Genomic DNA, 13,744 nt, shown 5'->3' with positions numbered 1-13,744 from the left:
CCATCGCCATGAGTGCACCCTTTGCATCGACATCCACGTCGGTGTCGACGGGCTCACACACTCACGCGACGAGCACCGATTTTATCTCAAAATCTGCTGCAATCCAGCCCTTCGCGCTCGCCAGCGCCAGCCGCATCAAAATCGACGAAGCATCGGACGATGACGACGACGACGAGTACGTGATGCCGGGTAAGGGCAAGGGCCGAGCGAGGGCTGCTAGCAAGGGCAAAGCTGTCAGTAAAGGCAAAGGCAGGGCATACACGAAGCCGAGTGAGGCAGAGAGCTCGCACCGCGATAGCAAGCGCGAGAGGCAGCGCAAGAAGAGCGCAGCGAAGGCTGCTGTCATGCGGCAGTTCCAGGCGTGCGCAGGGTCCCATGCGGCGATGCACGACGAGGACGAGGAGTTGCAGGCGTCGGGGTCAGAATCGGGAGCACAGGCGCAAGATACGAAGAAGAAGCAGCCTTTCCTGGCGTGTTTCTTTTGCCGTGGACGCAAGATCGCGTGTGGACCGCCGCCGCCAGAGAGTGCAGATCGGACATGCAAGTGAGTACATATCTTGTGTCGTGGATTGTCGTACACTGGATGGATTTATGGATGCATGTCGCATTATGTGGCTGGGACCGTTACCGGGTGGACTACGGGGGTGCTATATGTGGAGGCCCTGGGGGGGATGGTAGGGGGTGGGCAAGGAAGGCAGATCCGGGAGGCTTTAAAGCATCCACGGGTCCGACTAACCCGGCCGTTCCGAATCCTTGAGCCCCAATCCCACCGAGTTCCACCCATCTGTCCATAGCTGTCCTCGTGCCGTACCCAGATGGAGGGGTTGTTGACCCGACTGGTGGGTATACGAGTGGTATAAGCAGGTGAAAGGATGTACTTGCGTGCTCAGGCAGGCGTGATCACCGCCCTCTTGCATCCTCCACAGGCCCTCTTGCTCCTCTCTTACCCACACGGTCCACGATGGGATAGGTCGTGGGTTTCTAGATAGCGGATCGCGGGGCATCCGATCCTGTTCCGAGGTCCCACCTCGTCCTGCCTCGTCTTCGTCTTGAAGCGAGGACAAGGCCGAGCTCTTATCGGAGAGATCGAGCCAACACTCATCATAGTCTGCGCCCTGCTGCAGGCAAAGTGGGCACCGTGAGGGCCTCAGGGACATCGATCGAGCGGGTTCTGTTTACCTTCCGTCATCACACCCCTTCCTCAGTGCCAGTCTCGAGATTTCGTCGGCTCCCTTCCCTCCGTTCTTTCGTATTGGTTGATTTGTCATTGACCGCGCGCTGACCGTCCCCCGCTTTCTAGCCAGTGCGCGCGGCGCCAGCTCATCTGCAATTATCCGCTAACGTCGCGCCGTGGCCAGCGCCGAACAACCACTGCCGTGCAAGAGGATGCGTAGAATCGGTTTTCAATATCCGCCTCAATGCCGCCTGCATTGTGCATCGGGCCTGCTATCGATGTCCAAGCGTGCGCTGTGCGGCTACCCAGTCTCGTCCACGTCTATCATCCTGCATTGTCATGTCTCGTTATCGCGAAATAGCAAGTCCTGATACATTTCGGTTCGCATTTGTTGCATGTGTCTTCTCTTGGTGGTTTGTTCGCTATTGTATTGGACTTTAATGTCTCCTATCCTGTTATGTCTCGTTTTTCACACTTCTCTGCGTATAGTCTATCGGAGTTACTCGTCGTTATTTTGTTGTATACATCTACTGCCTGTCAAATCATAGTCGTATTTATAGTCATCATTGCTCTTCGCTGATTCCGCTGCCGCTTTCGCATTGTTATCATGTATATTGCTATTTCTTGACACCTATCTGTTCGTTTGTCTCCGCGTTTTATTGCCCATCACACTTCTTGCTCTACATGGGTTTCATCCTGTCGAATGCTAGTGTGCTGTTTGTTTCAATTTAATCCAATTCTAGCTGCATTACCATGCCCAGTCGTTTAAATAAACGGATCCTCGTCGGAAATGAGGAAGGCGATCGATCGACGCTGAATATAAAGTAGGTCGCTGGACGGCCTCCTTCGTGTGCTAACTCCTTCCTAATGCCTATTTCGTCGTCTACACTCGGAAATACGACATCCAAGAACCTACGAGCTGTCTCCCCGGCCTCCTAAGCTCTAGTCACCAGTGCTACTAACTCCAACATGAATGAAGTTACCTTCCGTCACTACTTAATTTTTGACCATAGCACATTGCCCCCCAGGACATGTAAGCATGGGTTCATTCTCGCAGACATTCGTTCAGAAGGAGACTGAGAATGCCCTTAGGCTTCAGGTCGGATATGAACATGAATAGGAGAAGGTCCGACTGCTCTGAGCTGCTTCTGGGCCTTGAAATTGAACCTAAAAGAGCGAGACGAAGTTGGAACTCATGGCGCGGAATCAACATCGGACGATTACAAGTCGGTACAGGACGCACTGCAACAGACTTGCAGGCGCAAGAAACGTTCCGGCAGAAGCCGGGGCGTCTCTATTTGTCCACGAAGGTGCTGTTCAAGGCTCTTGCGCGACAACCGTTCACATCCATAGAGATGTGCAACCGTAGGGTACTTCGACTCTTCGGGGTTGCAATCCGTGGATCGAGTCACAGCTGAGTCTCCGCCTGCATATTCCGGTTGTGAACGTGTTCGTTCAGTTGCACCACTAGCTCTACACAAGACGGACAGATCTTTCCGAGATGCGGGTGCACAGCTCGCACGATGCCACCTATAATTAGAAGGGAGGGACAAAATAGCGAGAATGAGAGCGAGAGCGAGAAAGGACCGACAGGAAGAGCAGGGAGCTGAGCACCGTTCGCCATCGCCATTTCCCCCAAGCTTTTCCTTGCTGTCCAACGGTCCCGAAAGTCTCACCCACTTCCCTGCGTCTTCTGCGCGGCACGCGCGGGGAGAATCACGACTGCACCGACACCGACACGCGCCCGAACTGCTAATACAGCTGTCTATGCGCGAAAATCCGGGCGCGCTCCTCATACTACATCGCTGCTGCGGATGCTGTTAAATATGCGAACGTAAAGGAAGCGAGCCTTCAAACCAGTCTGCGTATGAGGAGAGCCTAAGCCCGGATGGCGGATGCCCGTTCTTGATCAAGGGCCCCTATCTAACTGAGTCCCAAGCGCAACATGCCCTGCGCAGCCTCATATCCATCGCTCGTTGGTGTGTCGTCGCCCGTGCGTGCATGACCCAGTCGCTGTCAAGTGAGAAGGAGTGTGTCATCGGCACGAATGGGAAGGCCAGCTCATGACGAGTCAGCTCACTCCGCAGCACGTAGAGTTGTGAGCAGGGCGTCAGCAGGAGCGCGCGATCTGCGTCAAAGCTAGACATCAAGAGCCCACTGGAACAAGAGGAGCACAGACATGTGGGTGAAATGATAGGACATCCTTTGACCTTTGGATGCTGGCTAGAAGGGATGTAAACATGGATGCTTGAAGGCGGTCTATGATAAATGAACCAGATAGACGAGAGCACGACATGCCACCCACAGAGGGCAGCAGAGGTCTATCATCGTATCAGGGTGCGTCGCAACCAAGCTCGGTCGAAGAGACAAGAACCAAAAGGAATTCGAGCCAGAATGACCGTGAGATGATAAAATGAACACCGTCTATAGGTAGCGATACTTGCATACATCGTGAGATGTGAGCCCAGTGAGTATATTGTCCCTATGCGATGCATTAAAAAAAACCGCAGCACAGTGGCTACTCATGTCTCTCGACACATACAACCAATGAAACCGTAAGTCCATGTGGGCGTTGCGGAGAGCCCAAGGGCCAAGATGGCAGGGTGTCACTTCCATAACTGAAGAGCCACAGATAGCCGCAGACGCACGATGACAAGCTGCAGAAGCTACAGGAAAACTATGGAAAGCGGTGAATGTGGTCAAGGGAATATCAGTTTACACTATCGAAAGATGTGATGTCAATGGAAAACGAATACTTCGACCAGGTCTAAGACCTTAGACTTTCAACAACGCAGATTCGAATCCGTCGAAATGCCTAGGTCGCCCAAATTGATCGCGTAACCTCGTCTAGTATGGGAGCGTCGGTGAGGCAAGAGTGATACTGACGATAGCTGCGTCATCGCTGAGAATAATGCAGAGGAAAGAAGAAAAGAAATTGATAGAAACACATACAATTCCTGGGGTCAACCGTTCCATACAAGTTTTGTAAGCGCCCTCGGCCTCCAGCGGTGAATTGAGCATTACATCCATTGATAACACCCCTTGCCTAACGACTCATGTGTCACCTCAGTGGGTGCAAAATGGTGCCCGGAGGGCTGTGGTGACGACAAGATAGTCTGACCGAAGAGAGGATTCTATACAAATAGCGTGAGAGCTAACAGCGCTGAGTGAACGACACCGCGCGCTTAGTCTCCAGTGCTGACTTCAACAAAGAACTGCTGTTTTGTTCCCAGTTTCGCATTCAGCAGCACTGCGTGCGCCCAATCATAATCACTCTCCTTCGGCCGGCATCCAGATTTCAACCGTGAAGACGATGGATAGTTTATACACACATATTAATATCATAATAGCAATCCTCTTCTCGACCTATTACATGGTGATTCGCCTCGCAAATATCGAGCGTCTGTCTTTTCTATTCATGGAAAACCCAAGGGGCACGCTGAACGTATCGTCAGCTGTCTGCGTCCCCTGTGTTCTGTCGCCTCTCCTGGGCGGTTTCTATTTCTGCGCACTGCTTTGTGCGCCAAAGCCATGTCTTTGCATATCTGTCATTGCCGCAGTCCGTTTCACCTATCGCTGGAGGTGGACTTTGTGTGGGTACATCTCAGAAGCAACAGGTATGTACTTCTGTTTTATCTCCGTTGAGGATAAGATGCGTAGGAAGACGGCATATCACGTTTTCGAACACCCACCTCCTCAACCTCCCGCAGCGGCCCCCGTTTGGCAAGGCCTCCGACGATCGCCCATATATCCACTACTCATTCATCATGGTGGCCACGACCGTGACATCGCCCGACTATGTGTCATTTGTGCGCTGTCCCGCCCCGCTTCATAAAGTTCAGTAGTCGATCCACACGCCAGCGCGCCCGGCGCCCAGAAGCCGTTCCGCTGCCAGCTGTGCTGGCGTTCGTTCTCAGATCGATCATTGCTACGATGGCGTGTTTCTCTATCAGATTGCAATACCAGGTCTCGCATCCCCTCATCGTGAAATCCTTACCGTTTATATCTCAACATTTTCTCTTCCCCTCCATTTATTTGTTCTAAGCTCAACTCTTACATCCTCGCACAGATTCACCGGCCAAATGCGCCGCATTGAAGCGCACGCAGGGCTTCGCTTTCATCAGCTTAAACCTGGGCGGTCTCTTTCCTTTACTGTGCAACGTGCATGATCCGCCGAGAAGTCTCCCTCCGCACACTCTCCGCACTTGCTCCACTGGCTCTGATTACGACCCTACAACTGATGATGTACTATCCGTCTTTGCAATGCTGCTCGTTCACCTGATCCGGCACGATTCGGTTGACCCTTTATCCTTTGCCCTTCGCCCACGCTTCTCAGCCTGCTGTGCAATTCAATAACCTCGTGCCTATACACCCATGTACACTCATAGACCTATTGTACCTGATCCGAACTCTCAATCTCGCAACGCTCGCCGAGCGCGGCTCGTATCTTCGACTCAATCTTGAATGCAGCGGAACGCAAATTCGGGCTTGGATTTGGACAAGCATAGGTCTCGCGCCTCCTTTCTTCTGGGACACGAAGCCATCTTCCCAGTCCGCGCGGGCTATCCTAATGCAGATTGAGTGAGTGTTGTATTTGCATTCTATCTTCACCCTTGTCGCTTTGGCGAGCGAGGCCTTGAGATTTTGCCCTCGTTGGCTCGTGCGCACTCGGCATGCTACCCGGTGCGTATCTGAGTCACCGAAAGCGCCTAGCGGAGTAGAAACTACTTTATGTGGCACAGGTATCGTCTGCGCTTGTCCTTAGTCCAGCTTGGTCGAGCAGGAGTGGTCGTACACGACATCATGATTTATGAGGTTGAAGCACTCGAAATGAGGATTGAGATGTGTGGCGTTGGGCCTCCGCCACTGACATCTGACGTCGGGTATTGCGTTCAAGCAACGAGTTGCGTTTTTATCGGGTGTGACCTAGCAACAAACTACGGTTAGTTCACGGCGAATTGTTTCGATCGTTATTCTCGTCGAAACGTATCTACGGGTCCAGTTTCATCTCCTGCTTCGCTTTCGTGTCATACAGTTCGTTCTTTTATTTTCGTGGCGTAGATCCTGCAATATCGGCGCTGACTTTTGGCTCTCATTCCTGCCTACTTTCTGCTCCGCAGGTGGAGAACGAGGTCGCCATCCGCAACCGCATCCGGGTGCAGGGCAGGCACAAGCACCCATCCCGCCCAAAAAAGATCATTTTCTGTGGCCTCGAATACCGGTACAGGAACCTCGTGCCTGCAGAGTACGTGCTCCAATGCGACGTGATGCCTTACGTCGTGCTCCTCGCAAACGGAAAAGCTACGCACACTGCATACATCGTCTTGCCTGAGGCAAAAGAGCCCGTCATGACCTTTCCGCTTTTGTATTGGATTATAAGACTTTTGTAAACCAGGGTCGGGTCAGCTGTAGATCATGTGTGACCCTCGAGATGGGCTGAATGACTGCACGTGAATGCACACAGTCAGAGTGATTCGGACTCATGAAACATCAATGTTGGTGTCGTGCTTCCTCTCATTGTGAGCAAGAATTCATTTTCTTATTGCGTGCCGTTCTCAAGCATTCAACGCGGAGTGCGGCATAGGTCCTGGCCAGTGACTAGTGAGTGTCCGTGTCCATGAGTTCGATGAATGGGTCAGAAAGAGAGTCTTCGAGTAGGCCAGTGACTTAGAGACGTGGCGGTACGCCCAAGTCGCAATATGACTATTAGCCGCTGGGTAGGACCTAGAAGCGCGGGGTAGTCATCTTGTTGCTTGTTATTCGCGAATTCATGGAAGGAAACGGTTCTGTCCAGCGATCATTACTAAAATGGTGCTCTTTCAGCCAAATGGTGCTCTTTCAGCCATGAGACGTCGCTTGAAAGGCGTCCTGAAGCGATGCTCCACTAGAAACGTGAACGCAGCATGGTGGCTCGAGGATAGATTTTCATTCGAGCATGGAGTCTGTATGGATTCCAAATACACCTGCGCTGCGATTTCGGCATGGCTTGAATTCGCAGGCACCTACCACTCGGAACGGAACAACATCCGACTTACAACGGCCAAACTCCTTCGACGTGCAGTAACAATCTAGGATCTTGCTCGATGATCCGCCTGGATCCAGGGAAGGTTTGGGATCGGTAGTAAGTAGGCACGCACGGATGCACACAGTGCACGTAACAGCGGTTCTATTGACACTGCGAAGCACTTTGAAAATAACTTAAGTGAGTATGTATACGGAGCCGACTAACTGGACTTACATCTCGGCGGAGGAGCAAAGTGTGCGTGCACTGCTGGAATGGCACTAGGCCCTGTGGGGGAATCGTAAGCTAAACATAGATGAGGGACTGGTAAGACGATGAGATGCACATTGCGATTCTGTACGTGAAAGAGCACTGGCTCAGCAGAAACCAAGTATCGGTTCGGTTGTGACGTTTGTTTATAACTCTTGCGGCGGCCGACTGCGATATATAAGTTGATTTCGTGGGTGTATATCAGGCAAAGAAAGCGATGGAATTACTAAGTAGTAGTGGTAAGTTAGAAGACGTGTTTAGCGAGTGAATGAGCAGCGTCCCGTGCGACAGTGGGACACACGTAGATATATCATAAGTACTTACCAGCTAAGGTGTGTGCGAGGCATGGTGGAGAGTAAATTTACTGGGTTGGATTGAAGTAATGGTTTGCGACGTCCCATTATAAATAATCGAGCGAACGACCGATAACGATGTTGCGAGCTGATAGGACCTAACAAGAAAACACGACTCTGCCCTGGACACGCATCTCGCGCGCGCACGCGCCCTCACTGCGTGGCGCGCTTCGCAGCCGCACGCCGAGGACCTAATCGTGCACCCCGCTGCCTGCGCTCCATCGACTGCGCCGATAACGCGCTGCTCACCGCGCTCTTCTACGACCTCAGCTGCCGCACGCCGCAGCTCATGATTCGTCTGCGGCGCTCCGGCATAGCTCGGTGCTTTGCCCCGTTTCCTTGCTTCTGTGGGCGGGTTTGCGTGGTTTCGGAAATGGGGCTGCAGACCACAAAATTCCCTCAGACCACAAGATCGTCGTGAAGAACCCCGTCGTCGAGCTCGATGGCGACGAGATGACGCGCATCATCTGGAAGAAAATCCGCGAGGAGGTGCGTCGTCTCCTATTTCTCCCCTGGCCCGCCCTCGAAATCTCACGCGCAAACGCCGCATCGCAGCTCATCCTTCCTTATCTCCAACTGGACATCGAATACTTTAACCTCGGTCTAGAGGCCCGCGACGCCATGAGCCCCCGCTATCTCCTCTCTGTGGACAGGGTTGCTGATACCCCCGCGGGCAGACAAACGACCAGATCGTGATCGACTCCGCCAACGCGATCCTCGAGCACAAGGTCGGCATCAAATGCGCGACGATCACGCCCGACGAGGCGCGCGTGAAGGAGTTCAAGCTGAAGCAGATGTGGCGGAGCCCGAACGGGACCGTCAGTGCGCTCCCCGCCTCGTCTCCCCCTCTCGTCGCTGAGGCAGCACCCGCAGATCCGCAACACCCTCGGCTGCCCCGTCTTCCGCGAGCCGATCATCCTCGAGCGCATCCTGCGGCCGATACCGCGCTGGGCGAACCCCATCATGATCGGGCGACACGCGTTCGGCGACCAGTACCGCTCGACAGACTTCGTCGCGCCAGGCCCGAGGAAGCTGCAGCTCGTGTACACGCCCGCGAACGGCGCCGCGCCGACGACGCTCGACGTGTACGACTTCCAGTGTAGGGGCGTGGCGATGGCGATGTACAACACTGACGAGGTGCGCGTCGTTCCTGTTCGTTGTGTGCGCGACGGGCGACGATCTCGCTGACGCCGGTGCCGCAGCCGATCACGGGCCTTGCGCACTCGTCGTTCAAAATGGCGCTGGCGAAGAAGATGCCCCTCGTACGGTCCTCTCTCCTCCTCCCCGCGAGACCCGTCGCTCAGGTGTGAGGTGCTTCAGTTCATGTCGACGAAGAACACAATCCTCAAGAAATACGACGGCCGCTTCAAAGACATCTTCCAGGAGATCTACGAGTCGTGCGTCGCCCCTCTCCCTCTCCCTCTCGTCGCGTGCTGACGCGTCCCCGGGTACGCAGGGAATACAAGCCCTAGTTCGAGGCCACGGGCATCTACTATGAGCACCGCCTGATCGATGACATGGTCGCGCAGGCGATCAAGTCCTCCGGCGGGTTCGTCTGGGCGACGAAGAACTACGACGGTGACGTGCAGTCGGACATCCTCGCGCAGGGCTTCGGCAGCCTCGGGATGACGAGCTCGCTCATCACCCCCGATGGACAGGTCATCGAGAGCGAGGCCGCGCACGGTGCGTGCGGCGTCCCACGCGCTCTCCTCTGAACGCTCGCTGATGTTTTTGTGCGTGTGCACGCGCCTGCGCGCGCAGGCACGGTCACACGGCACTACCGCGAGTACCAGAAGGGCAACGAGACCTCCACGAACGCGGTCGCGTCCATCTTCGCGTGGACGCGCGGGCTGCTCCACCGCGCGAAGCTCGACCCGAACCCCGCGCTCGCCGCGTTCGCGCGCGACCTCGAGGCGGCGTGCACCGAGGCGACCGACACGGACGGCGTCATGATCAAGGACCTCACGCTCGCGATCCACGGCAAGGCGATGCGCCGCGAGCACTGGGTCGTGACCGACGTGTACACGGATGCCGTCAAGGTGCGTGGCGCTCTTCTACCCGCCGCGATGGACCAGCCGGCGCTGACGTCCTTCCCGCATTCTCCAGGGGAAGCTGGATCAGAAGCTCGCGGCGAGAGCGGAGAAGCCGTAGGTGTGCGCGACGATGTGTTGCTATCTCTTCATTGTAGCGACGGGTGTATCTTCGATCGCACAGTCATCTGCCAGGGCAGGATCGTCACCGCCCCCCGTAAGAACTCTTCATACAAGAAATCATAAGGTAAAATTCGACCAAGAAAGGACCCTCTCGTGAGTCGCAAAAGTATGTGGTATCAAATGGCACCTCCACACAACGGACCAAAAAGCGCCACGAAATAAAGCTGGGGGCTCTCGCCGCCGCAGTCAGACCGCGCACCCCCAACGGCCTCCGGCGAGCGCCCGCCGTCCGCGAGCATGCCCTCGGCGTTGGTGCTGTCCACGCGGTCTATCCACTCGTCGAGCGCGGCCCTGGCCGCGCGGGCGTCACCGGGCGCGCGGAGGCGACGGGCTGCGCGTTGCCGACGAGGCCGTAGGGCGGGACGCCCTCGAGCATCTGCTGCGCGGCGGCTTCGTGCAGCTTCGCGGGGAGCGCGGGGAGCGTCCACGGTGCGCCCGTGCCGTTTCCCTTCCCTCGTGAGGAGGGGGGTGGAAGGGGGAAGGGGTCGTCGCTGTCTGGATCTGAGCGCAGGAGGTTGAACGCATGCGTGTCGACGGAGTCGTGCGCGTCGTGCGACTCGGCGTGCTCGAGGCAGTCGCAAGGGAACCACTGGCGGCAGGCGGGCTTGGGGCAGAAGTGCATGGGGCGCGCATCGTCGAGGTTGTAGACGGTGTTGCAGTCCGCGGTGCAGGTGACTAGGTCTTTGAGTTTTGGCCGGGGGCGGGAGGGGCGTGTGGGGATTTGAGGGGGTTTGTGAGGATCGGGAGGGCGACGGGTGAGGGTGAGGGGCTCACGGTGGCACACTTGGAGAGGCGGGAGTACGCGCGGCGGACATAGAACTCGCCATCGGCGATCTGGGGCTGCTCGATGTCCGCCTCGCGGTGCTCTATGACCTTCGTGGGGCCTTCAACATGCAGCGCCGTCAGTCAGCCGTCGCGGGCGGGGAGAGGCGCGGCGGAGGACGCACCGTTGAAGGAGGTATGCGCGACGTAGTCGTAGTCGGATTCGTCGGCGCGCAGGCGCTCGTAGCGGCCGTAGCTGGCCTGGATGTTGGCAGGGCTTTTTGGGGCATGTGCGGCGGCGGCGGCGGCGCTAGCGTGGACGACCAAAGCGGTCTGTAGAATGGAAAGAACTGTGGGAGACTCACTCTGTGTTGGTGTCGTTGGCGACATCGGCGCCGGAGTAGTACCACTGGACCTTGGCCCAGACCTACGGTTGCTCGCGTCACGGCGAGGACGCGTCAGACGCGTGGTGAACACACACACACACACACACATACACACAGAGGGGCAGCAGCACGGGGGCGGGGCGGGGCGGGGCGGGTGCTTACCCCAGGGTCGTCCACGGGGCGCGTGAGCGGCCGGCGTCGTGCGAACTGGAGGATCCGGCCGACCCAGAGCTCGTGGGCGAAGTAGGAGGATGTCGGGAACCTAACCTAACTTTCCCATGCTGCCATCGCAAGCCGCCTTGCGCTCACTCATTTCGGTGCTTCTGGTGATAGCGGATGAGACCGGACGTCCGCACGCGATAGTTGTCAGCTGGCAGCAAACGGGAAGGCCCGACAGCGGATGCAGTGCTGCAAAGAAAATAACACACCGAGCTGGTGTGACCCTTAATGTCCGCAGGCTTATCCAGCGGTGCCAAAATATTCTTTGTGAGTATCTTGCCAAGTTCGACACCCATCGGATCTGTTGCGCCAGTTCAGCAAACGCGGATTTATGCACCCACACCAGGGACGCACGCACCAAATATGTTGATGCCCGGATGAGGCCCTGCGTAAAGATCTTGTGTTCGTAGAGCGCAATGAATGAGCCGAGCGTTGCGGGCGTGAACAGCGGGAAGAAGAGAGTGTTGCTCGGCCAGTTGCCCATGAAGAGCTTTCTCTTCAACACTAACCGTTCTTCAGTACCGCCGAAACAACACGCGGACACTACCGAAGAGGGATTGAGAGAGGGGACAGAGGGGGTGCGCACCTGGTGTACTTGCTCCTCAGTTTTTCCAAGCGCGAGCGCTTTGGGCGGCGCGAAGTAGTTGCTGAGCAGGATGCGGTGGTGAAGCGAGCCACAAAGCGGATTGTGTGACGTCGCGGGAGTGAGAAAGTCCATCGGGACGAGCTTTGTGCCCTGGTACAGCAGCTGGCAGAATGCTGGCCGTTTGTGCCCTCTACACTCCAGACAATTGGCTGTGGCATGCGCAGTGCAGTCAGCCTTGACAGCAGAGAGTGGGTTGGAGAGAGGATATGCTCGCCGGTCTGATAGTCAACTCGCTTGCCGCTCTTGGTGATGAGTTGCCGTTAGAATCCATGTAACCTTGATGCAGGTAGTCCTTGAGCCCTTACATGTACTGGTTGCAAGGAAGTAGCGCGTGCAGGCACAGAGAGCCGGAGAGGTCTGGTGATAAGGAACGGAGCGATCAGGATTCAGCGGAGTAAGAGGAAGGAGGAGGGGAGACTTTAGTGCCTGGGGAAGAAACGTGCATGCGTAGAGTGGAGAGCAGAGACTTCGAGAGAGGGGCAGCAAGGAGGAGAACGAGAGGCACGCACCGTTGTACCACTCTGCGTGCTCATCGAGTGCACGTCCGTCGTGGACGTCGCCGTCGTCTGTGCTCGTCTCCTTTACCGTTGCGGCCGCTGCCATTCATTCCTCCACTGCCAGCCAGATAGGTAAGGTCGAGGGCGTGACAATGGACAAATGAGGGGCTGAGGGCGTGAAGGCCGAGGGCTGAAAGGGTTGGGAGAACGAAGGGAAGAAGGGTCGAGTATGTTCGAGGTCGAGTGTGCGCGAGGTATGTTGTGCGCGGGGTTGAGGGGCCAAAAGGAGAAAAGGATGTGAGGATGTGAGGACAAGGGGTTCAGCATGTGCAGCATTGAGCGCGGGTGCGCTCTCGGCGATAACCCAGAACGAGGGAGGACTAGACGAGGAGTCAACAATAGGTCGAGGGCTCGAGCATGCGTGCATGGGCTTGACGAGACGCACGAGTGCGGATGTAGGTCGCAGGTGAAGACGGGTGCGTGGGCCCAAGGGGTTGATGCAGTCGAAGGCACTCGGTGGCGAGCGAGCGTGGACTAGAGGAGACAGGTGTGGGATCGAGGGGACGCGCGGGCGGTTGTGGGTCGCAGGCGAAGGCAGGTTCCTGTCGTCGAGGGGTCGCACGTGCACGCATCAGAGGCGGGATTGTCTAACGAGGAGGTCAAGTGAGCGAGCAGCCATAACGACAAGGAGGCTGCAGAGGTTGCGGGGCGCATGTTGAGCAAAGGGCGGGTGGAAAGGGCGAGAGCGAGAGGTACGAACCTTGGTAACGCTCAGCCTTCCTCTGCCTAGCTCATTTCTCCGCCACCAGCTGCTCCTTGACCTCCTCGTCGACGCGCTGAAGCGCGTATGGCTTAATATTTGTGATCCTCTGTGTGCGGAAGCGAGGGCACGTGGAGGGACGACGACAGTGTGAGGACGCCAACTGTAGTTGGACTGCGGGGTCTCAGTGGTGACGCAGGTCGAGGGAGGGAGAACGAGAGCGTAACCTTGCGTGGTGTCGAGGGGACGCGCGTGAGCGCTTGGGCATGAGGGCACGAGCGTGAACTTTGACGGCCCAGGAGGTCGAGGGGCACTGGATGGACGCGGGCGTGGGCTCGAGGACATGACCATGGGCTCGAAGGGAAGAGGATACGCGTGCTAAAGGATTTGGATCCCAGGTGGTGCGTGCGCTGAAGGGGACGAATATGCGCGGGCGAAATTGGGGGCAGAATCGCAGCTTCAT

The 13,744-nt window shown here is 56.5% G+C and overlaps 7 protein-coding genes across 7 annotated transcripts; 3 read left to right on the top strand and 4 right to left on the bottom strand.

The window, feature by feature from the left end:
- Nucleotides 1-324: 324 nt before the first annotated feature.
- On the top strand, nt 325-1,933 carry HETIRDRAFT_412619 (uncharacterized protein). Its single transcript, XM_009554698.1, has 2 exons — nt 325-544; nt 1,301-1,933. The coding sequence occupies exons 1-2, from the start codon at nt 345-347 to the stop codon at nt 1,392-1,394; spliced, it is 294 nt and encodes a 97-aa protein (XP_009552993.1). The 5' UTR covers nt 325-344; the 3' UTR covers nt 1,395-1,933.
- On the top strand, nt 1,570-1,722 carry HETIRDRAFT_331423 (uncharacterized protein; the record flags this gene model as incomplete). The annotated part of the gene is made up of 1 exon (XM_009554699.1): nt 1,570-1,722. One exon carries the CDS (start codon nt 1,570-1,572, stop codon nt 1,720-1,722), a length of 153 nt encoding a protein of 50 aa, XP_009552994.1.
- A 6,318-nt stretch (nt 1,934-8,251) lies between the features above and the next one.
- Nucleotides 8,252-9,949, top strand: HETIRDRAFT_331653 (uncharacterized protein; the record flags this gene model as incomplete). Its single annotated transcript, XM_009554697.1, has 9 exons — nt 8,252-8,287; nt 8,354-8,443; nt 8,476-8,616; nt 8,672-8,935; nt 9,001-9,060; nt 9,119-9,223; nt 9,271-9,481; nt 9,560-9,837; nt 9,905-9,949. 9 exons carry the CDS (start codon nt 8,252-8,254, stop codon nt 9,947-9,949), a joined length of 1,230 nt encoding a protein of 409 aa, XP_009552992.1.
- A 178-nt stretch (nt 9,950-10,127) lies between these two features.
- HETIRDRAFT_423250 (uncharacterized protein) lies at nt 10,128-10,633 on the bottom strand (the record flags this gene model as incomplete). The annotated part of the gene is made up of 2 exons (XM_009554696.1): nt 10,128-10,220; nt 10,322-10,633. 2 exons carry the CDS (start codon nt 10,631-10,633, stop codon nt 10,128-10,130), a joined length of 405 nt encoding a protein of 134 aa, XP_009552991.1.
- Nucleotides 10,463-11,665, bottom strand: HETIRDRAFT_412617 (uncharacterized protein). The gene is made up of 5 exons (XM_009554695.1): nt 11,588-11,665; nt 11,322-11,482; nt 10,959-11,200; nt 10,786-10,895; nt 10,463-10,692 (listed from the first exon to the last, which is right to left on the bottom strand). Exons 3-5 carry the CDS (start codon nt 11,161-11,163, stop codon nt 10,687-10,689), a joined length of 321 nt encoding a protein of 106 aa, XP_009552990.1. The 5' UTR covers nt 11,164-11,200; nt 11,322-11,482; nt 11,588-11,665; the 3' UTR covers nt 10,463-10,686.
- On the bottom strand, nt 11,465-11,862 carry HETIRDRAFT_330762 (uncharacterized protein; the record flags this gene model as incomplete). The annotated part of the gene is made up of 2 exons (XM_009554694.1): nt 11,465-11,679; nt 11,733-11,862. 2 exons carry the CDS (start codon nt 11,860-11,862, stop codon nt 11,465-11,467), a joined length of 345 nt encoding a protein of 114 aa, XP_009552989.1.
- A 760-nt stretch (nt 11,863-12,622) lies between these two features.
- HETIRDRAFT_412616 (uncharacterized protein) lies at nt 12,623-13,480 on the bottom strand. Its single transcript, XM_009554693.1, has 2 exons — nt 13,282-13,480; nt 12,623-13,213 (listed from the first exon to the last, which is right to left on the bottom strand). The coding sequence occupies exon 2, from the start codon at nt 13,151-13,153 to the stop codon at nt 12,914-12,916; it is 240 nt and encodes a 79-aa protein (XP_009552988.1). The 5' UTR covers nt 13,154-13,213; nt 13,282-13,480; the 3' UTR covers nt 12,623-12,913.
- Nucleotides 13,481-13,744: the final 264 nt, after the last annotated feature.

This window comes from Heterobasidion irregulare, assembly GCF_000320585.1.
Source record: "Heterobasidion irregulare TC 32-1 unplaced genomic scaffold scaffold_13, whole genome shotgun sequence".
NCBI lineage: Eukaryota > Fungi > Basidiomycota > Agaricomycetes > Russulales > Bondarzewiaceae > Heterobasidion > Heterobasidion irregulare.
The sequence above is the reverse complement of the archived record's forward strand: the minus strand, read 5'-3'. Positions and strand labels throughout refer to the sequence as shown.

Coding starts and splice junctions, on each gene's coding strand:
- HETIRDRAFT_412616 (XM_009554693.1), bottom strand. CDS start 13,153: ATGCGTGCACGTGCGACCCCTCGACGACAGGAACCTGCCTTCGCCTGC.
- HETIRDRAFT_412617 (XM_009554695.1), bottom strand. CDS start 11,163: ATGTCGCCAACGACACCAACACAGAGTGAGTCTCCCACAGTTCTTTCC. Junction 10,896..10,958: donor CGCGCATACCTCCTTCAACG/GTGCGTCCTCCG, acceptor TGCATGTTGAAG/GCCCCACGAAGGTCATAGAG.
- HETIRDRAFT_412619 (XM_009554698.1), top strand. CDS start 345: ATGCGGCAGTTCCAGGCGTGCGCAGGGTCCCATGCGGCGATGCACGAC. Junction 545..1,300: donor AGTGCAGATCGGACATGCAA/GTGAGTACATAT, acceptor CCCGCTTTCTAG/CCAGTGCGCGCGGCGCCAGC.